Below are 24,174 nucleotides of genomic sequence, written 5' to 3'. Positions count from 1 at the left end.
ACAGTTTGGACTATTGGTTATGTTGTTCCATTTCATGTGGAAGAAATTTTCAATGGTTATGGAGTTGATTATGGGATTCTTTCAATGCAAGTAAAAGAATCTAAACATTCATCTATTAAGCAAGAATTAAAATTTTGCAGCAACAGATCTACAAAACAAGATGAAAGAGGTAAATGTTATCAACTTATGCAGTCTAGCTATGTATGAAATTTTTACTTGCCTTATCATTTTCCAATACCATCCATGTATCAATCTCATTTCTGATCTTGTAAACCTGTTATAGACAAAGAATGCTGTAGCTGTTCACATTCACTAAAATCTGAGCTTTAATGTCAAGTTTGCATTGAGTCTGTCACAATTCTAGATTGTTTCCAGAAGAAATAACTGACAAAAGATATTTTATTCATAATAAAACATGTAAAATGCAAAATATGTAGCAAAAGATTTACAGATGCTTATTCTTTAAATAAGCACGCAGCAAAAAATGAATGCAATCAAGTTATTACTCAACTTATTCCACAAGCATTGACTATTTACCAGCTAAGAAATTAGCTGAAGGCTCGTAAGAAAAGTGTTATTGGTTCAAAAAAAGATTTGATAAGAGGTCTAGAGGGCTTATTGTAAATATAAATGAAAACCATGTAAGACTTGTGTTTAAGTTATTAATTTATTTTTGAAATAAAAAATTTACTATTTTTTTGTATATGTGAATTCCTCAGCCGAGAACCAAGAGGCTATATGTCCATTATTTGTGTTTCCGAGAAAATCGAGTTTTAAATTTTAGTTTATAAAGACTTTCTGCCAGAAAGTCCAGTTAATTATTTATATACACCCTAAATTTTTATTATTCTTGTAACTAGATTTAGTGGACACATACCTCATTGGATGTTGAATATTTATTGTTAATACACTGGAAAAACACAAAATGTGGACATACGGCCTCTTGGTTCTCAGCTGATGAGTTGATGTTTTTATAAAATTCAAAATTACTATGGAAGTTTTAAACAAGTTTATATATATATATATAAATATGTGAACTTATTGGGATCACTGAAGGGATCACTTAAGCACAATGAGTAAATTGAAATAGAGCTTCAGAAAAACGGTTATTTTCATAGCCACAAATCTTAATAAAAACATATTTTGATATAAGAACATTCGACCAGGTTATAAGAAAAAGAATTCCAAAAATGCATGATTATATATCTTGAAGATTTAGTTAAGTATAATTTTATTTATTTTTTATTATAAAATAAAATTTATTTGTTAGTCATTAAAATAAAAAATCTCTCTCACATAAAAATATAATTACCTCAATATCCACATTGGTATCCACACAAAAAGAAAATTGCTATATTCATATTGTTATTTATTCTATGCTTAATAATGCTTTTAAAAGCTTGTGTGGCTATGCAAAATAACTGTTTTTTAATCGCCATTCAAGTATTAATAATACTTGATACTATTATTTCAATAATAGTATCAATACACTATAGTTCAATAATACTATTATTGAACTCTTTATTGACAAGAGATTGAACAGCAGTGTCAACAACAAAGCCTTCAGCAGTATACCTTTGTATATAAAAGGAAACTTTGAGATGAATTATATTGTGAAAGTATTTCATACGTATTGGGGTATTTATGCTGACAACAACATTTGATTCAACAACATAAGATAATGTTGTTTTTGATATACCATGATCTTTTATTTTAGAAAAATTTCGTTTTTTAAGGTAATTTATTCCATTAAATCTTGATGGATTAAACAGTTGAAATGCAGTATCTCGTTTCTTTATTAAAATAAGAAGTTTTTTCATGTTATTTTTTGGTGATAGTAACTCAATGCTTCCTCCATAGCTCTCAAAAATTGCTGCCATAAACCTCATTATTTGCCACGGAATATATAATTTAATTGATGAAACAAGACCTGTTAAATGACTTCTGGTCAGTTTGGAGAGCATTGCAATCTATTTCTTTTAAATAGCCATCTAGCTTCGGCCCAACCAAAACCAGGCGATTCCCAACATTCTCTTCAATTTCTGAGTTCACTTCACTTCCCATTGAGTAGTCTTTCGGAAATTTCATTTCATTTTGCAACCACAGTCTCTCAATTAATGAAAGTCTCAGCTCAGTCTTCATCCAGAATTTACCATTTTTTTCAATTTGAGAGGACGCCATTTTGAGTGAAAAACTATTATGGTGGTATATATGCGGTGGTATATAATATGGTGTATACCACCCTATATGGTGGTAAATATGCGGGAAATTTTTAACCCAAATTGCTAATTTCTAAACCTTTAATCTACTAAATACTAAAATTGACCTAAACGACTCAAATATTTTGATAAATTTTATATCTAAATTTAATAGCTAGATTATCGACAACCGGTTCTTTTTTCAAATAAATTCGCAAGTAGGAAAAATTACATAGAATAAATACCAGCGTGACAATATATGTTAGTCCTTGCTTGTATTTGGTTGTTGATTCTCACTTTATTGACGCACGAACATGTTAAATTCACACATCATCACAATGGTGATTTGGACAGGAAGTATTGTGAAACCTGCTTGTTTATCAAACAACTTTTCTTCTAGCTTTATCAACTTTAAATTTTTGGAAACCATTTTAATCCTTGTTTTAATACTTTTTTAAATACGTTAGAAAAAAACGTGCCAGCATGAGTTAAAAAATTAGTTAAAAAACCAATAAGAACATTGATACGCCACATTATTGTTTAGTATATGAGTAAGTATGATTTCATATTCATGTGACTCGTATGCCACACGAATATGCGACGTACAAGTAAGAGATTTAGTTAAGCAGTAATTTTTTTGTAATTTTCATAATAAAATTTTTGTTGTGAAAGTTTAATGAAAAATTAAAAGTACATAAACGCCATTCGTACCCAATACTCTAAAAGTGAAATCGATACATAATCTTTAGTATGTAAAAATGTGTTTTAACTTCAAGAGTCATTTTACCCCCCCCCCCTCCCTTGCCCCCCAAAAAAAGCCTAGAATAACTTACAATTTAACTATATCAAGAGTTACGCTAAAATTCTTTTATGCAACTCCTTTTGAGATTTGAGAAAACGTTTTGCATTATTTTAAACTAGACCTAAATATTAAAATATAGCTTTTAAAATTGCCCTCAACCCCTTTCCCCTCCTTCCTCCTGACCAGAAAAAAAGGGGTAATTTTTTATAAAATAACCGAAACCAACAACTAATAGGAATCAAAAACTTCATATTGGTTTCCTTATTCTCAGTATTTGTTTTTGATTCTGACAGTTGTTTTTATTATTAGAATAGCTTGTATTTCTAGATTGTTATGTTCACAAAGTGAAATTACAATAAACCCTATATGGTTTGCTATAGAAAGAATAAGTTTAAAACTCAAAATGTAGTTTTAAATTAAAACATATCAAATAAAGCTTACAAGCATTCTTACTGCATTTAAAAATATATTTAAATTTGATATAATATAAATAAATCTAACATAAATAATACAATATAAATTCATCTAGTCAATAAATCTTTATATAGCTCTATAATATATAATATAATTGTATTATTATGTATTATATAGCTGGATTTGAATTTTAAAACAAAATATTCAAAAGATAAGTAATTATAAACAACTTACTAAGTTGTAAAACCTAGGTTAAACGTTAAAATAAAGGCGAGTTTTCATTTGTCTGTTTTAATTTAAGCGCATAAATTTTATACTACACTGCTCACACGACTATTTTCCCCGTCCTTTTTTCGATCCCGTAGATAAACGGACAACTGAAAACTCACTTCATTATGTATCGCACATAAACGTAACAGTTGTGTACATAAAATACTAATGAACTTTGTGAAAAAATTATATATTAGGCACACATCGGTTTTTATTATCGATTGAGTTGTCTGCATACTGACATCGCCGTGATTTTAATGTTCGACAAGGTTTTGTTAAATACAATGGTTCATCGTTTGAATGTGTTGCTTTTTGAATAAAAAGATGTCGCTCATGGTGTAATTTTCTTCTCATGCGATGATTCCTTTTCATATCGTTTAAGAATTTATTAGAAAAGGTTATTTTATCAAAATTGGTAAACTTTACAGATGATGTTTCATCTTCCAAAATCCAAGAAGGACCAAAAGATGCTCTCCACCGCCCTGTTTGAAGTGGTTTTAATGGTTGCCAGAATAAATTTCTAGACTTTGGACTTGATTTAATGTCGTCAATAGTATTAATGTAAATTGTACTTGGTGACTTTGTAATATTATCTCTTGACCTTGCAGAAAGACGTTGAATGTAAGAATCTCTTTTGTTTGATCCTGAGGGGGGTCTAGGAATAAAAATATTATTTGTTGAGCCAGTGGTTTGATATGCGTAAAATGGCAAATTGTTAGAAAAATGAGAATCATAGTCAATTGGAAATGTATGAAGAATTGATTCTTTAGTAGGACAATTATTTTTTAAAAAGCTATGCATATTTTTAATATTTGTAAAAGAAGAGTGGTTGGTATTGGTGTAATGATTACGATAAGATGTTAAGTTTTTTTCATCAATAAATGGGTCTCTGGTATTTCTATAAGCCAAGTTTGAACCAACTGGATATTGAGCTTGAATATTTTTGTTGTAAGGAAGTGATGAGCAACAAGGATTGGAATTTTTCATATCAAGAGTTTTAGAAATTTTAAAATGCTGCGAGTCTCTATAAGAGTTATTTATTGTACGTTCTTGACCAGAATCAACTCCAGAATCATCTTCCAATATGCAGTTTTGTGACAACCAACTTTGAACATTAAATTTTTTGCGTTCAAATTGGTTGTCTTGTATAATGATTTTTTCTTTTTTTAACAAGTTTGAATGCGGATCGGTAAAAAATAAAGTGTTTATTTGTTTATTAAATTCATCTTGGTTGGCGTTTAATAAAACTTTTTTAGTACTGTTATCATATTCAGTATTGGTGCTTTGTTCTGTGAAAGATTTAACAAATACCGTTTCTTGTTCTTTATTTGAATTAGGAAAGTCCTTTCTTTGAAAAATTGAAGTTTGATTGCCTATTTGGTTAATTTGGTTAACTTCTTCGTCATCTGTGTGTGTATCTTTATCACTACCATATAGCTGCTCATTAAAATAACTTTCGTTTAGAGCATTCATTCGTAGCTCTTGTAGCTTAAGTTGCAACTGTTCGTCTTGATCTGGAGTGTAACCGTCATCATCGTCTATAATCGAATTTCTATCTTTTTGCTCTTCTGAAAAAATTTTATCACTTTTATTTGTATTAATGTGTGACTGTTCACTAGGAGTTTCATAACAATTAATGTTGTTGTTTTTTGCAAGTGAATCTAAGTAATCTTCTGAACCATCATTTTTAAACTTCAGTTTTGTTTGATTGCAGCTTAAGTTTGCTTCCAAATTATTGCCTTTAACTTGAATAGTTGAACGACTCGGAGAAGATATTGCAGCAAATATAGTACATTCTCCAATAACGGATCTTTTTCTTACTTTGTTTTGGCCTGATTTAAACTCACAAGATGAAGGTTCGGGTTGAAAGGGTTTAAAAGCTGTTGCTGAAAGTGCGCTATCCACGCGCTGAGAATTAATTGAATTATGACCAAATTCCAACCCGTTTTTTGCCTGATTTAGTGTTTTACCGCTCTCATTGTTAGTTAAAGGGTACTCGTTTAAATGTCTTTTTGCAAGTTTTTTTAGCTCCTTTAATGACAATCGTGCATAATTACTTTCGTTTATCTTGTTTAGCTTTTCTGAGTTTTCATTTGTTTTTGCTTGATCCAATGCATGTACCTCTGAAACTGGATGCGTTGTTTCAACAATTTTCTCTTGTTCAATTTTTTCCTTTACCATACCTCGCAAATCAGATGGGTTACTTGCTTCTAAAATGTTTATATAAATTTGTTCCATTGTTGATGAATTGTTGTTTAAATTAATAACAAGTGTTTTCTTTTGATCTTCTAAAAAATCAAACTTATCAAAACGTTGCGATAATATTTTTGATACAGAAGACCCAGATAAAATGGATGATCTTGAAGTATATTGCTCCTCAGACTCTATAACTGGTTGTAAGTCAGATGGTGGTCTTAGTGAAGCGCGTCTTTTTTTAAAATTAGTTTTCAAAAAAGAATCGTTTGGTGTCGATGATAAGTTTGGTGGTGTTATAACTTCTCTTTGAGATGTTTCTTTACCAACCTCTTTTAACTTTAAATATATATCTAGTTCTTCGAAAGAAATTTGAGATTTTGAGAGATGGCAAGCATCTAGATAACTTGCGTCGTCGTAGTCACTGTCGTAATTAAAAGAATTTTTTGATCCAGGTCTTTCTTTTTGCGGCTGAATTTTTAATTCATCATTTTTGCTTAAATCATCTTTATCATTATTATTATTTATATTTGTTATTTCAATTTGGTTATTTGAATTGGCATTGTCTTTTAAATCAACTAAAGAACTTTGGGTCTTAGCATTTTTATTTGCAACGTCCGATGCATTTAAGTCATCAATTGCGTCATTTAATATATGCGTTGTTTTTGGTTTACTGTCACGAAGTATGCTCTTATTGAATTCTAAAAGCGAAAAAAAATCACTTATGCTCATTTCACTTAAATAACTTTCATTAACTTGTTTCAGAAAAGGAACAAGCAGAGATTCTAGTTCTGGTTTTTCAACAAGGCTTTTATTTTCCGATTCGTTTGTGTTGGTATTATTATTAGAAACGTTATCTTCAACTTTATTTTCACCAAAGCAACGGTCTAATTGAGTCTCGAGCACATCATTTTTTTCTTTAGGTTTTTTAATGCTTTTTTTTCTTCTTTTTTTTATTTTAGAACTAATTTTATCTTTTTTTTTCTTTTTTTTCTTTTGACTATAAAATTGTTCGGACAAACGAGTTATATTTTGAATATGTACACAAGCTGACGAGAAGCAATTTTTGCATAAGAAACCTGTATGTTGATTAAACAAAAAAGACATGCTACTTTCAGAGGATGCATTTAATTCTTTATTATTGTAATCGTCTGATGCAATAGAACTTATAACAAAATCACCATTTTTAATATCAATGTTTATTGGAGAGTACGAAAAATCCACTCCTGAACTCTCATAATCAGTAAATTTTGATAAAGGTACTTTTTCTACTGAAGCAAGTTGCTCATAGCGACCTGGTGTTGTCTTTTTAAAATTCCATTCATCATTGTCACCAAAAATTTGATTACGAATACGAACACCTGATTCGTTCATTGGCGAATTTTCATCAAAAGAAATATGAAAAGCAGAATTTTTCTGTCGTTTTAAAGGAACGAGACCGGAACTGATTTCTAAAAAACCGCCTCCATCTTTTAAACTTTGCATTGTTTCATTTAGATTTAACGATAAATGAAGATCCATTTTTTGTTTGATTCTTGTTTTATATTGTTTTGCTTTGTTATTATTATTCATATTTTCGTCTGCGTTAAAGTTTAAACTATTGGATTGATTTTCTTTCTTTATTTTAAAAGTTTTAGCTTCTTCATGTCCTGTATGTTCTGGGGTCTTTTCAGAATGCTTATTTTTCTTTATAAGGATATTTTTTGAGTTTGTTTGTTGCTTCAACTTTGATTTGTTATCTAAATTTTTAACTTTTAGCTTAATTTTACTTGGATCAATTTTTGCCGCAACGTTATTTTTTATGCCACTAGGATTATTTTTTTTTGTCTCGACTCTCTTGAGCACTTTGATCTTCAGATTTTGTTCCGATGTATTGTCACTTGTCATTTCAAAGATATTTTTTCCATGAATACTTTCAAGAAGTCTTTTTAAAATGTTTAACTTAAAATTAAGACGAGGTTTTCTATAGACTCCCTTGGATGCTTGTCATAGCAACTTTAATAGCTAAAAACAAACAAAAAGCTGTTTAAAAATTAAATATTTTAGAAAGTATCATAAATATTTTAACAGTACTCTCTTTCACTTGCATGCACTCAAAAAAGATAACTTTTAAATGTAAAAAACAATCCAAAATTTTCGGATTGTTTCTTACATTAAGAAATTTGGCAAAAATATAAAACATTTTTAAAGATTTTCAGGTTTGAAATAAAAACCTAATGTTTAATATTTCTAGGTCGGACATTGTCGAAATTTTCATTAAATTTTTATTTAGATATTATTTAATTTTTTTTTAATTTAAAAAAAAAGAAAAAACAAGCGTTTTGCAAAAAAAAAAAAATTTCTTTAATTTAATTGTTGTTAAAATATCGCTTCATATGTTTTGGAATGTTTTAGGGGACGTTAGCGTGTAAGGAAGTTTTAATTTTTATAAGGCGAATAGTCTATTGACGATTAAGATGAAATGATTCCCAATTATAAAGATTAAAGACTATTTACACTTAAAAAAAAAAAAAGAAAAAAAGTATACAACTAATTCGTTTAAACTTTTGTTTTTGAAAATAAGTTTAAACAAATAAGTTGTATTTATTTTTGATATTTTTTTTGCTACTCCTTTGAAAAGGTATGACGACGTAAAGCAAAATTTAATAACAAGATGGGTTTATTTTATTTTTCAATACCATTGAAATTATATTTTTTAAACAAATAACAAATTAATTAAATTTAAAACAAATTGATATCTTTTTAAAACAAATTAATATTTTTAAAAATCTTGCTCAAACATGGTTACATTGTATCATAGTTACTGATATTTTTAATGTTTATAGCTTAATGCAAGTATATCCGAGTTAATCATTTATAGAATAAATGCAATCGTGCTGTAAATAGTATTATTTTTATTCAAAATAAATGGTAGAGTTTTTAATTACAACCAAAATGAGGTGGTTATAAACTTTGTATGGTCAAACACTCGGAGATTATTAGATGAAATTTAAAATATATTTTTTGAAAATCGTTTTACAATTATTTAACGTTAAACATTGATGGTATTCTATCACGTGACGTTAAAATTCGCGGCCGCCATACTCTATAGGCAAATAAAGTAAACAAAGCGAACGTTTATTGACATAACGTATTTAATTACAACTATTTAGATAACATATCTTGTAGTGGATAAATTTTTAAAGGTTATTTTTGAGTAAATTTATGTAGAATTTGATTCTCTATCTCACGATATAATTAATTTATTTTTGCTTAAAATAAAACTCTATTAAATAACTTGTTTTCAAAAGTGTGTTTTAAGTAATGTGCAATTAAGTAAACTGAACATAAAGTACTTCAAACCATTCAAAAATAGACTAAATTATTTGTGTTTTACATTTTTAAGATCTTCTGTTAAGTATTATAACACATACAATTCTTTTTTATATATATAAATATTTTTATCAATTAGTAACTAGCATAACTAAGAAACAGCGAAAACATTTTGGTTGTTTAAGCATGTTAAATAAGTTTATTAAATTGTATTATTATTTTAAAATGCTATGTATATAAATTACTTATTTAATAGCTGTAGTATGTTAAAAGTATTTAATAGTAATTAGTAACAATAATAATTGGCAACAAGCAAAACTACAAACTTAGAAGAATGTGTCATTTTAGAGGCAATCAACACTCGTGCAAAAAACGTAAACAAGTTGCAAAGGATCCAAATGATTATAATTTTATTATAAACTTTGAGTTGTTGAAAATATATGTGTATCTTTTTGCTGTCATGTCAAGAATTTTTTCATAAAACATTGACTTTTTATTGACTATTTAACTTATCACATGAGTGCTGTTCATAAGTTAAACTTTGACTTTAAAAGCTTGCTTAAAAGCAGTGTTTTTAATTAACCGTTCTTTACATTGAATTCTACTGGAAATAAAAGTATATATAGTAGACGAAATTCATTGGAAGATCTACATTAGCTTTAAGATATGTAGGAAAAGGCACAAATCAAATTAAAATTTTTTTTGAAATAAGTTGCAACATTTCAATGACTTCTATTAGTAAATCTATAGTAAATCTGTAAGTATTAAAACATTTTCAAGGAATATATGTATCCATTCAAACAATAATGTTTAGAAGATCTTTTTTATTTCATTGATAAACGTGCAATGATTTTCTCAGAAGAGGTGACTCTTTTATTTAAAGATGTTGTTAGTTGTGGGCCTTATGTACAATTCTATATACCACTGAAAGTAAAGTGTGTTGGACATGTGCAGATTTTTAATGATTTCATTGAATTCAAAGATGAATGCAAACAACTGGAACTTAATAATTAATCTCAATAATGACTTAACAACATAACCTTTTGTTGATACTATAAACAAACATGATTCTGAACGTTTTAAGTTATCTGGATTTTTAAGAAATCAATTTTCAAATACACCTTAAAAATATGCTCAAATTGACAAAAAATGCTGGACTAGCACGTTTAAAATAATATACATGACAACTTCTTTTAGAATTGTGTACTATATAAAATACAACTTCTCTAATTCGAATTTGATAGGTTATATAAAAGTTTAAATTAAAAGATTTTTTAATTATAGAATATTTTTTATTTATTTTCATTATACATTTAAAAAAGATTGTTTTAAAACATGTGTAAAAACATTGTTTTTTTTTTTATAGAAACTATAAATTATTTTATCCTTGTTAGCAAAACTATGCCAAGTACTTGTTTTGTCAACGGTTGCTCAAGTAGAGCAGACCCTGGCAAAATGTCTTTCCATAGCTTCCCCACTATTATTAGGCATCATGGTAGTAAAACCCAAGAGTTGTCATCTATGAGGCGCTGTGAATGGATTGCAGCAGTTAATAGGCAAAAAGAACCTACCAAATTCTCGAAAGTATGCTCTGCTCACTTTATTTCAGGTATGAAATTGATAGAATTCTGCCATATTATGTTACTTGTAAAGTTCTATATATGTACAATATATATGTTCTTAATATTTACGCCATATTTATTATTTATAGGTAAACCATCTGCTTTATATAATGTTACCAACCCAGATTGGGTTCCTAGTTTATTGTTGTCTGCATCAGAAAGGCAACCACAAGATAAAAAGACAGGCACCTCCACTCTCCCCAAAACCTCAAAAGTTGCAAGGTACGCGCTTTATAGGTTAGTGGACTAAAATGGTGATGCGTAACTTTTGTAAAGCATTACATTGTTATTATAAAAAGTTACACAGTCAATTTCAAAAATATTTTATACTTATTTAGAGTAAATAAAGTAACGCTTTAAGCGAAGTGTTAGTCCAAATTCTCTTACGACAACTTTATTGTATATATTTCATTAACAGCATATATTTCATTAACAGCGCTTTCGCGACTATCTAAGTTCCAAAAAGTGATTCTTGTGCTAATGAAGCTGCGTCTTGGAACCCCATTACAAGACTTAGCATTTCGGTTTGACATTTCCTATTCCGTTGCGTCAAAAACTTTCAAGAATATTTTGCACATATTATATGTTCGTATGAAACCTCTGATTTTCTGGCCGGAAAGAAAAGAATTACAACAATCCATGCCATTATCGTTTAGACAAAACTTTGGGCTTAAGATAGCTGTCATCATAGACTGTTTTGAAATTTTTATTGAAAAACCCTCAAATCTTATGGCCAGAGCACAAACATGGAGCAACTATAAAAGTCATAACACCGTAAAATATTTGATTGGCATTGTTCCACAAGACGTTATTTCTTACATTTCCCAGGGATGGGGTGGGAGAACTAGCGATAAACTTATCACCGAACAATGTGGGCTCCTTGAGAAGCTCAACCCTGGAGATGTAGTGCTAGCTGATCGAGGTTTTAACATAGCCGACTCTGTTGGTCTTATGTGTGCTGAGGTTAAAATCCCAGCCTTTACAAGAGGAAAGAAGCAGCTATCAGCTGTTGATGTCGAAAGTACTAGAAAAATCGCCCATTCGAGAGTCAATGTAGAAAGAGTGATTGGATTAGCAAGAAACAAATACACTATATTAAAGGAAATTTTACCAGTTGATTTTTTAATGTGCGAGGCAGACAATATAACGACTGTAGACAAAATTGTTACAGTGAGTTGCGCACTTACCAATTGTTGCAAAACCTTCATATCGAACTTTAAACAAATGCGTCTACTTTTTTCGCTGCAGAATTTGATGTAAAGAGCAGCTATATTTTAAACACACAACTTTTAACTTTAAAGTAAAACTTATGAACAGCAACCATGTGAGGAGTGGAATTGTAAATATAAAGTCTATGTTTTATGGAAAACATTCTGGAATGTCAGCTAAAGGTTAACATAAATTTTCAACAATTTTAAGTTCGTAGTATTTTAGTTTATAGTAAAATCGTAATCATTTGGATCTTCTGTAACTTTTTGTACGTTTTTTGCATGAGTGTTGATTGCCTCTAAAATGACACATTCTTCTAAGTTTGTGGTTTTGCTTGCTTGTATTGTATTATTGTTAAACAATATTAAACACTTTTAGATACTACAATAGAATAAACATCAGCATATTATTTATATACAGAGCAATTAAAAATACTAAAACCATTTAATACTTTATTGAGCATACTTAAACAACCAAACTATGTTTACTGTACTATGAGTCATGTAAATTAATTCAAAACAAAAATTTAATAAAATGCCTTAGAATACATAACATAAGGTTTTTAAAATGTTAACACAAATAGTTGTATTTATTTTTTTGGTTATTTATTAAGTTTGAGAATGTTTCAGATTATATTATTTGCAATTTACTTAGTTGCTAAGGTTAATTAACTTGTTTGGCAGTGTTTAGAAAACAAGTTATTTAATATTGAGTTTTAGTTTAAACAAAAAAAAAATTAATTACATCATGAGAAAGAGAATTAAATTCTATATAAATTTAATCAAAATAATAAACTTTTTAACAATCTTTTTCTATAGGAACCACATTAACAGATAATAGTAATTGGCCTTGCGTTAAAGCTCCTTAAGCTAATGCGTTAGTTTGACCTACAAGATGGCGTCGGAATAGTAATGTTTACATCGTGACGTCAATAGAACACCATCAATACATGGACTTGGGAGTTTAGTCACGTGATTTTTTATCACGGAAAAAAAACTTTCGGTTTGATATTGAAAAACTTCGTCCAAAATACGAAGGAAATGATTTTATGTAGGTGTCGAAGAATAAAAACCCACCCATGAAAATTAATTATATACCTATATATATTGATGTATTATTTTTCAGAAAAGAACGTAGAACATTTATTTATGTGATGCCGACAGTTTTCTGTTGAACTGAAAAAGTTATTCTCTTTTAAATGATTCAATTTTGTGTAAATACCAGTAAATTAAGATAGTTCATCTGGAATCACGTGAAAATAGGTTCTGCAGCTATTTATTTGTTATGTACATATTTTTTTGATTTAAAAAGAAAAATTTATATTGGATGGGTTTTTTGTTTTCTTTAAAGTGATTTTTAGAAATACCCCCGTTTTATTAAGCGCACTGCGCTTAACTAATACCCAGTTCACACTAAATTCTGTTTTAAATAAACATGTTTTAATGTAAACATAGTTTTATAATAAACATGTTTTCAGTTTTCTTGCGTTCAGATTGAACGTTCTTTAGTATTTATATTAACGTTCGAAAATGGCGCTCTCAAAGAAAAACTTGATCTCGAAGTTACGAGTATTATTGTACATATCAAGGAAAAAAAGAAGACTGCAATTGCAGCACATACTGATAAACTGTATTACTGCTTATAATTTTGCGGTTTACAGAAAAATTTGGACTAAACCTCGCAGTCAAAGCTTTTGGTACGAAACAATGGTAAACTGTTGGAACGAAGATGATTGGATAAAAAACATAAGAATGTCTAAAGCAGCCTTTAATTATCTGTGCAAGGAAGTTTCACCTTTTATGCCTATACAAGGCACTAACTTTCGTAAATCTTTGCCTTTAGAAATGAAGTTAGCTGTGACACTTTACTTTTTAAGTGGATCTGCAGATTACCGAACAATAGCCAATTTATTTGGCTTAGGAAAATCAACTGTTTGTACAATAGTTCACAGAATTTGTAAACATTTTGTTGATAACTTAATGAAGAAATACATTTCCTTACCCTCAAGGGAAGAAACAATGGAGATATATAGTAAGTTTTGAAAAATTATATGGTTTTCCACAAGTAGTTGGAGCAGTTGATGGATGTCACATAAGAATAAAGGCTCCTCATAAAAATTCAGAGGACTATATAAACAGAAAAGAATATCACTCCATTATTTTACAGGGATTGGTAGACAGCAAGTATTTATTTAGAGATATTTTTGTAGGGTGGACTGGCAAATCACACGATTCAAGGGTTTTTAAAAATTCTCCCTTATATAAAGAGTGTCTGGCTAGAACCTTTTTACCTACAAACTTATCTAAAATAATTGATAATATTGAAATTGGTCCTCTTGTCCTTGGTGATTCAGCATATCCCCTTAAAAATTGGCTTATGAAACCTTACTCAGATCGTGGAAATCTTAGTATAGAAGAAGCAAAGTTTAACGTTTCTCTTAGTAAATGTCGTGTGGTGGTGGAGAATGGATTTGGAAGATTAAAAGGTCGATTTCAATGTCTTTTAAAGAGATTAGATACAACAGTTGAACACACAGTCAATATTGTTACAACATGTTGTATACTACATAACTTCTGTACTTTGACAAAGCAAAAGTATTTAAATGAATGGATTGAACAAACAGAAATTGACTTAGTAAACCCTATATTAAACCACAGTTGCATTGAACTTGACAATAAAGCTGAGTTTATTAGAAATTCCATAAAAAAACATTATTTTACAACTGTTTAGTTGTAAATGATTTTTTTCAAACAATGTTGTAAAAGGCATGGTTTATTTTATTTTGAGAAAAAAATAACAAAACAAAGAAATTGCTTCACATTTTTTTAATCATAATTAAAAACTCTATCTCAGTCCCACTTTTAAGACGTTTAACATCCTTATCATTTCGGATAAGTACATTTGGTAACTTGGTAATCAATAAAGATGCATTATCTTGAACTGAAAATTCCTCTTTTATTGTGCAAGTAAGTTTTTCTAGTGTCAAATCTGCCAATGAAAGTTCTATTTCAATAAAATATAAATCTTCAACTTGACGAACTTTTAATATAACACATGATTCTTCTTGTTTGTGGTTTTCTAAAATACTTTCTAAAATTTTATGATCAATATCAGCCTGAGAGGTCATAAATTTATTAACAGTGGCATTTAATTGTTCAAACATTACCTCACTTCTTGATTTTTTCTTTTTGGATTTTTTAAAGTAAAAACTATTATCTTTTTTTACCAACTCTTCAGATTTAGAACTTGACGGAGTAGTTTCAATGTCTATATGTTCAGTTTACTAACTCATTAACACAATTATTAAAATTATTCACTTCTGCAGTTTTTTCAATAATAACATTCATGCCTGAGGAACTTTTCAAAAAAGTTGGTAATGTGGTTGGTTTGTCACTAAGAACCTTATCAATTTCATCAAAGCAGAATGGTTTTTTGGAAGGACCAGTCCCACTTGTATTTCGTTTATTATCAATATAATTGCGATATGCACTTGTCAATGTGTGAATTCTTGTTTTACACATCTCTTTATCTCTGTCTTCATATCCAGAAGCTTGCAAGAATAGCAAAATTTCCTCCCAAATTTTTCCTTTTCTAAAATCCAAAAAATATGAAGTTATATATATATATATATATATATATATATATATATATATATATATATATATATATATATATATATATATATATATATATATATATATATATATATATATATATATATATATATATATATATATATATTGTGCTAACTATCAAAGAGAAATAAATATCTTGTTGTAAAAAGTACAATTTATAAACATTCATTTCCTTGTTTATTCAATATTAATGTAATTCGTAATCACTTCTTGTCTATTTGTGATTTATTTAAACTATTTAGTAACGAGTGGTTTGATTTTATTTAACAAGTTATTTCAATTTGATCCAACTTAACTGAAAAAAACAAAACAAAACCTTGTGCATGACTTCAACTTTTCTTGGATATTATCTTCTGACCATTTACTAATTAGTATTTTTGTTTCCTCATCATCCCAATGTCTAGCTCTCTTTCTAGATTTAACTTTTTCTTCAGCAACAGCTTTTTCCTCCGCCATTTAAAAACAGTTCAGGGTAATAAAACGCAATTAAAACAACCTCGCGACGTTGTTTTATTAAAACAACTTTTAACGTTGCGTGTTTTAATTAAAACCAATTTTAAATTTGATGAGAATAGTAAAATGTAAAACGCGTTTAAAATACGACAATTAAAACGTGTTTTATCGTCAGTATGAACGGGGTATAAGTGATAACTTTCTGCGGATATCTTAGTTACTCTACCATTCAATCTTCCATATGGAAAAAAAGATCTGTTATTTTTATTGAACATTATTATACATACATTTTTGTACATTAATACTGATATTGATATAGTATGATTTGGGTTGATATATCTAGCTGAACTTTTTTGATAAGTATTTATTATTAACTTTCAAAACAAGATTTATTAAATCATTTACTGAAGACTTCAGTAAATATAAACTAAATTTAAAGTTAGAAACAAATTACTTCAGTGAAGTAATTTGTTTCTAATTTTATATTTAGGTAAAAATTTGTAGTCAGTAAATAAATAAAACTATTTATTTACTGATAAGTAGATAAAAAGTTTTAAAGTGTTGTTAATTAAATCATCTGTATATTTATCATTAAATTTTTTATTATTTTAACTAACCTGTAAGTTTTATATATAACATTGTATATATTATTTAAAACTTACTTTCATTGTAACAGTGAATCTTAACATCATACCTAAATTGATATCAATAAATTTAATTAACTATAAGGTTATTTATTTATCAAAACAATGATTGTTTTGATAAATAAATAACCTTATAGTTCATTAAATTTTTGGATATCTATTTAGGTATGATGTTTAGATTGATTTAAATTTATATATTTTCTTGACTTGATTTATGAAAAAATAGTTTAGATAAAATGTTTAATGAAGAAATTTATAATTGGTATTTAACGTTAAAAGATACCTTTATGCATTGCATTGTATTGTAAATTTTGCAGTGATTTTAATGTTCAGCTCCTCTGCTATGAAAAACAATTAGCTACAAAGATAAATAGATTAGTTGATAATATCAGAAAATTAAAGAAACAACGCAAAAATAAAAAGTTGGATTTGTTATTAAGTGAAGCCTTTATTCCACTTGTGACAAATATTCCTAATAATACATCTATTAGTTCTGAAGTTTGTAAAGAAACAATCCTTATCAGTGAAAACAAAATGCTTAAAAAAGAAAATAAAAATTTAAAAAGGAAACTTGAATCGATGATGGATTTAGAATTGGATTATTTTAAGCATCTAAAGGATTTTGAAGATATGTCAAGCAATCTGCAAATACTTATTTCAAAAAACTCTTTAATTGAAAGTGAACTAAAAAATGTTAAAAAACTTTATTGTGAAAAAGAAGAAAAGCTCAATATTATTGAAAACAAATTAGAACTATTAAAGTCCAAAAATAAATTCTTTAATGTTACAAATTTGAATAAAAAAATAAAATATCGTAATACTCAACTGGAAATTAAAAAAAATGAAATGAATTCATTAAAAAATGAAACAAAATATAAAATATCGCAATTAAAAAAAAAGAAAGAAGATAATACTTCAGTTCTTGAAAATTCCGATATAAACATTTCTGAATTAAAAAACAAGAAAATAAAGCTGCAAAAAAAAAGTTCTTGAAAATTCCGATATAAACATTTCTGAATTAAAAAACAAGAAAATAAAGCTGCAAAAAAAAGTGAGTCATTTAAAAATTATTTTGCAAAATAAAACCAGCTATATTAATGACTGCAATATGAAAGATGTTATAAGTTCAGAGGATGAAGTTGTTTCGTTATGTAATAAGACAAACATTTTAAACGAGGAGAATCAAGAACTTCAAAAATTGGTTTCTTTGTTAGATGACAAGAAAGTAATAACATTTGAAGATGGCAGATACAGCGATGACATTCGAGAAACTATCATGAAACTTCTTTTAATGAACGTGAGTATGAATAGTGTCAACGGAGTCATAAAAGTAGTATAAAACAAACTAGCAAAAAAGAATATATCTAGGCTACCATCAGCCGCTGTAAAATGTAGGTTAATGCAGGAAGCTTCAATTTTAGGTCAATTTCAAGTTGCTGAAGCAATACTTAAAAATAAATTGACAAATAAAAACTCTAATATAGGCAATTGTTTGCATGGTGATGGTACTCAGAAATACCATAAGCATTATCAAAATTTTCAAATTACTACAACCAGTGGGAAAACTTTATCTTTTGGTTTGTCAGAAGTGGTTGGAAAAGATGCGGCAACTGTCTTGCAAAACTTTACTAATATAGTAGATGACATTTTTGACGTTGTTAGCAACTCAGCCACTGAAAAAGAAATTAATTTTGCTAAGTTAATAACATCAATTAAATCAACAATGTCTGATCTATCTTCAGTTAATCCTCTTTTTAACTCACAGTTAAAAACATTAAGAGAACAACTTTTGCCTATTGCAATTTATAACTGGCATTTGCTTTCTTCAGATGTCAAAGACAATATGAAGGACGTAAGTAATTTTTTCTGTAAATTTCATTTGCTCACTAATTTTGCATCTGAAACTGATAAGGTTTTTAATTCTTTTGAAAAAATTCTTCTTCTAAATGATTTTGAAACTGTTTTTGCTTTTAGTGGTAAAGAATATGGTACTGTAAAGTTAGTTCGTACGACATGTAAGGCATTTCATTCAAGGGGTAGTGAGGAAGCTGGTGTTGCATCATGGTTTAATTCTTTTCTTTCTTCTCGTAATGATAAATCTTTTTTCGTTTCATTTATTGGAAATCGTTTTAATATTTTATATTACAATGCAGCTGCGCTATACTATCATAAGGATGCTATAACAGAATTTCTTAATGCTTGGCCTAACCCTAATAATTTATTAAAAGCAATTAAAGAAGACATCACAAACTTTGTATTCATTGCTGAAATTTGTGCATTAGGTATTGTTGACAAGCTACTTACTGGTCCAATGTGGCGAACTATCAAATCACTTGATAGTATTTTATTTTTAAACCCCTATCTACTTCGCTTAAAAATTATACTTTTATCTCTTTGTATGGATGCATCTTCTTTATTATTTGCTAATGGAAAAATATTTGAGGATACTAATCTTCTTCATCAAGATGTGGTTTACACCAAACTGTTTGAATGCACTCAAAATAATGAGTTTGATTCTTTAACTGTGCAATCACTTGAAATTATTTTCCATGCGATTCTTGTTATTTCGGAACGTCAGTGTGCTGATCAGTTACCAGGTGGTAAATATTGGAATCCATCTAACTCAGTTTCTGAAGCTGCTTCTAATGTCCCTAATGTCACTAACAAAGCATCAGAAAGTGACTTTGCCTTTTTGGATTTAATGGTTCGCACAAAACCCAATGCAAATGTTCAAACTATCCAGGCTTTGACAATGTGGTCTCAGAACCAAACATTAGAAGGCTTAATGGTAAAACAGATGAAGAAAGAAAACAATTACTTGAATATTCAAGAACTATAGTAACATTAATGAAAAGCAAATATGATAAAAAGGAAAAGAAGCTCTTAAAAAAGATAAAGCTATGCACCTTCTAGCAAAGCAAGAGAAAAAAATCGAGAAGAAATTAAAATATAACATAAAAAGGTTGCAGCTTGTAATGATTTGATAAATTTAAATGTAAGGACATGGATATCATTAGAGGAAGCAGAGGAAACAGTTTCTAATATAGAAGAGCCATTGAAATCAAAAGTACTCCTTGCTCAACTTAATTTTTATCGCATAATCTTAGATGTCGATTGTGACAAAAAGCATTTTTGTAAAACAAAGGTAGAAGGAAGCAAAAGAATAAACTTGTCTTCAGTGGAATTATATCAAAATCTTCTTATTGTTATTCAAGCAAATTTAACACCAAACAAACACCAAATAAATCTTTAACTAATATAAGTAATAATTTAAAGCCTCATAAAATATGTGATGCAGCTGTTGAAAACAAAAAAAGAAAATTAATGGAAAAAATTCAAGATGTAAGACTAAACAAATTAATAGAGCAACAAAAAAAGCACTCCTTATCAAAATTTATTAACAATCCATCTGATTTTGTATGTTTTTCAATACAACATCGTATTAGAGAAGATGCTCATGAAGTATCTTGGGAACATGCGCAAGTGGTTTAAATTGATCAATTAAACGGTAGACAAACTACATACCTTGTTAAGTATGATAACGAACCTGATGAAGTATGGTCATTTCCTTTATTAATTGATTTTGAAAAAGGTGATCTTATTCTTTGTAGCTAGGATTACAAGGTAATTTTATTTAATGTAATTTTAGAATAATGTTATAGTATATATTAATCTTATTTATTTTATTGTTATGTTCCAATAAAGTGTTTTTACTGCATTTGAGTTCAGTGGTTTTTATCTTTATAAATAGTATGAATCATATCTGATATGTTTATCTGTACCAATTTTGTTTATTTGTTGTTGTTTATTTGCAGCTTAACTGCACATTATTATTAAAAAAAAAAAAAAAAAAAAGCTTATGCAAAAATACTATTACTTTTACATGAACTGCCTATCAAGTAAAGGAAAGAATCCAGAAATGGAGGGCTAACCTTAGGCAACATGACAGCTCACTGATGGAGTGCAAAGTCCTATGGCTTACCTTCTCGTTGGTGCACTTCGTTAAGTAAGTTAGACAATTTTGTCTAATTTATGAACGGAATAGCCAAGGCAAATTACGTATAAAATTGCATAAATTTACAGATATGATGTCTGCAAAGTTTTGAATGAATTTTGAAAATTGAAATTTCTGTGTTCAAATAATTTGCGACATATAGTCAAACTAGGGTACATTAATAGTGCGATAATTTATTTTGAAGAAAAAACGATTTAAGACATCTTTAAAAAATTTAAGACAAATAGATACATAAGATAATCCGTATAAGTATTTCCATGACTGTTAATCTACGTTATTATGACTGTTTATTTCCATGACTGTTAATCTATGTTAATTCCATATCTGTTAATCTATGTACTCTCAATTTCCTAATACAAGAGGGAGGGGGGTAATAAAAGTGTGGGTGGGGGTGGGGAGTTTAGTCAAGATTTAATAAACCGGGGGGGGGGGTCAGAATTTACACTGTAAGTTTTATTACTTATCAGTAACTAGTATATATTTTTTAATTTTTAAAGCTGATTTTCACTGATTTTTTTTTTTAGTTTTTAGATATCATTTTTTTGTTAATAACAAGTAAAAATTAATAAACGGGATGGGGGTCTTAATAAGCTTAGGGTGGGTGGCAAAGTTTCTCAAAAGTTAATACCCCCCCCCCTCCCTTCAATTATGGACTCGAGAGTACACAATCAAATAAAGGCAAACACAATAAAATAGAACAATTCAACGAGTTTTTCATTCATTGTTTTCAAAATTTTCAAAAAAGTTAAAAGCCCTAACCCCATAAAAAATAAAAATTTATCGTAGATCTTTTAACTACTATAAATTTATCCATAAAATATTATCGTAGGTGCTGAAAACAATAAATTAGTCGAAACAGTAGACTATAAGCGGTTATATCTCTTTTTGAATTTGTAATAATACTGAAATTATTAACAAGTCGTTGACTAAAATCTTTTTTGTTTGTGTAAAAATAAATTTTAGATTTATGTTTATTTTGTACGTATTTTGACGTTTTCGGCCTGTTTTATTTGGGTCCACGTTGTTCAATTGATAATTTATGAAAAAAAAAAAAATTTAATTTATTTTAATAAAAATAATTTAAGTTAATATTTATCATCAAAGTTTTGTTATGCTTAACGTATTATAAGTTAAAACATTTGAAAATTTATTTTGTACAAAAAAATTTAAAACATATTCAAACATATTATACTGTTAATTGTCTATTTCATGGTACGTCTGCGTTAACCCTCCTAAAAATTCTTCTTATGAATTGTTCAAATAATTTGGATTTACAATTTAATTTCTAATAAAATTTTATTATAAGTTAGTTTACGCAACTTTTTATGCAAGAAAAAAAAAAGATAAAAATGTTTTTTTTTGGGTGCCAAAAATTTAACGAGATACTTTAAGAAAATATTTCATAAAAAGTCTATGAATTGAAAATATTTAAACAAGTATATCTTTGGAACTAAATAAGCTACAGAGGTGGTTGAAGCCATTTTGAAAATGAAATATAATAAGGAATATAATGCATTTAATATAAAAAATATTTTCATTCGCTATAAATTATGCCTAAACTCCCTACGTGGACAATAAGCAGTATGAAATTAAAAAAACCATTCTACGGAAGTGGTAATTGAGCGATTTAATTATATTTCAAATGCTTTTAATAAGGATTTATTATACACTATTAGTTTTTATTGGTTTGTCTAAAGCCTTTTACACCGTTGATCCTGATATCCTTAATAAAAAAATTTAATCAAAAAAATAATAAAAAGTGTTCTTTGGTTTAAAGAATAAACAGGAATAAAACTTAAAAAAAGACTTCGTTACTTGCAGAGTTACCAAAGTATTATTTCTTCAATATGTTTATTCTCAGAAATGTTTAATGAAGAATTTTCTAAAGTAATTGAATTAGCCAAATTCGTTCGATGCGGTCGCACTTACAAATATAGAAAAAAAAAAATGGTAGCCTATTAGTCTTATAATCATATTATTTTTAGTTTAGGTAGATTTTCAAAATAGTTAAATAGTACTGTGCTCATGGTTTGCGTTTTATTAATTTTAAATCAAAAGATTCGAATGTTATTCTTATCAAATACAATCGTTTACCAAAGTTAGAAAAAAATGTGCAAAAAATGTATAAAAAGTTAGAAAATGTATAAAAAATTTATATAAAACTTAATTTATCGCGGAAAAAAATACTTTGTTTTTGAAAAACTTCCAAAAAACGCAAGAAATGATTTTATGTAGGTGTCGAAGAATAAAAACCTACCCATGAAAATTGATAGTATATACGTGTATATAGATGTCATTTTTTAGAAAAGGATGTTCTACAATAATTTGTTTGGACACGACGTTTTGCTTTAGAACTGATAAAGTTATTTAATTTTAAATATTTCAGTTTTGTTTAAATACTAATAAATTAAAATTATTCTTTCGTCCCCACATAAGAATAGAGTCTGCAACTATTTATTTATTAAGCGAATAAGTTTTGGTATTTTTTTTTGAACTTTAATATGGTGAGTTTTTTGTTTTCTAAGTGGAGATTTTTTAAATTTCCCCCGTCTTTAGATATTTTTGAGTGGAATCAAAACTTGATAAGGTAAATTTGCCGTTTTTCTTTGACAAGTAAACATCTAAAGATTTTTTCACACATTTTCACACATGAATTTTATTTTTCATATACCTAAAATTTTATTACGAATTTTTTTCTTACAGCATTCTAAAGTGGGTTTATTTTTTATGTTGTTGATGTTATTGTTGCTAACAAATTAGTAATTTAATTACAACAGTTTATCAGTTAGTCTTATTTATATCTTCAAATTTACTTTTTTTCACAATTTACCTAATTTTAAAGTTATATATATATATATATATATATATATATATATATATATATATATATATATATATATATATATATATATATATATCCTCTAATTTTTTTAACAGTAGGTTACTCTTATTTTAGGGTAGTTTAACCGCTTAGAATCTAAATAACAATAAAATGACTCTAAGCGGTTAAATTTCTTTTTGAATCTATGACTATACTTGAAATTATTAACAAATCGTTGACTAACATTTTTCTTATTTGTGTAAGGGGCCTTCCATAAAGTACGTACGCTTTTTTTTCGTCCAAAAAAATTAGAAAAAGTTTTTTTTTTCGGTGCCAAAAATTTAACGATATACTTTAAGAAAATATATCATAAAAAGTCTATGAATTGAAAATATTAAAATTCGTATATCTATGGAACTAAATAAGCTACAGAAGTAGTTGAAACCTTTTTGGAAATGAAATATATTAAGGAATTTAATGCATTTAAAATAAAAAATATTTACGTTTGTTAAAAAAGTTGCCTAAGCTCCCTAATAAAAGAGAAAAAAAAGTTGCCACAAATATAAAAACAAATAAAAACAACAGT

At 27.8% G+C, this 24,174-nt stretch overlaps 3 protein-coding genes and 1 long non-coding RNA gene across 5 annotated transcripts; 2 read left to right on the top strand and 2 right to left on the bottom strand.

Annotated features, from left to right (window-relative positions):
* Positions 1 to 3,870: 3,870 nt before the first annotated feature.
* LOC136085302 (uncharacterized protein MAL13P1.304-like) lies at positions 3,871 to 7,764 on the bottom strand. Its single transcript, XM_065806597.1, has one exon. The coding sequence runs from the start codon at positions 7,762 to 7,764 to the stop codon at positions 3,871 to 3,873; it is 3,894 nt and encodes a 1,297-aa protein (XP_065662669.1).
* Positions 7,765 to 13,726: 5,962 nt separating this feature from the next.
* On the top strand, positions 13,727 to 14,750 carry LOC136085301 (putative nuclease HARBI1). The gene is made up of 2 exons (XM_065806596.1): positions 13,727 to 13,976; positions 14,086 to 14,750. Exons 1-2 carry the CDS (start codon positions 13,727 to 13,729, stop codon positions 14,748 to 14,750), a joined length of 915 nt encoding a protein of 304 aa, XP_065662668.1.
* Positions 14,751 to 14,830: 80 nt separating this feature from the next.
* LOC136084598 (uncharacterized) lies at positions 14,831 to 16,331 on the bottom strand. The gene is made up of 2 exons (XR_010640672.1): positions 15,972 to 16,331; positions 14,831 to 15,611 (listed from the first exon to the last, which is right to left on the bottom strand). It is a non-coding gene; the product is annotated as an uncharacterized LOC136084598 (long non-coding RNA).
* Positions 16,297 to 20,073, top strand: LOC136084597 (uncharacterized). 2 transcript variants are annotated; one of them, XM_065804863.1, is made up of 2 exons: positions 16,297 to 17,670; positions 17,739 to 20,073. In XM_065804863.1, the coding sequence occupies exon 2, from the start codon at positions 18,152 to 18,154 to the stop codon at positions 19,589 to 19,591; it is 1,440 nt and encodes a 479-aa protein (XP_065660935.1). In that variant the 5' UTR covers positions 16,297 to 17,670; positions 17,739 to 18,151; the 3' UTR covers positions 19,592 to 20,073. The 2 variants fall into 2 exon arrangements, with proteins under 2 accessions (XP_065660935.1, XP_065660934.1); XM_065804862.1 differs by having other exon boundaries at positions 16,324 to 17,737; positions 17,805 to 20,073.
* The last annotated feature ends 4,101 nt before the right edge of the window (positions 20,074 to 24,174 follow it).

This window comes from Hydra vulgaris, chromosome 09, assembly GCF_038396675.1.
Source record: "Hydra vulgaris chromosome 09, alternate assembly HydraT2T_AEP".
Classification (NCBI taxonomy): Eukaryota; Metazoa; Cnidaria; class Hydrozoa; order Anthoathecata; family Hydridae; genus Hydra; species Hydra vulgaris.
The sequence above is the reverse complement of the archived record's forward strand: the minus strand, read 5'-3'. Positions and strand labels throughout refer to the sequence as shown.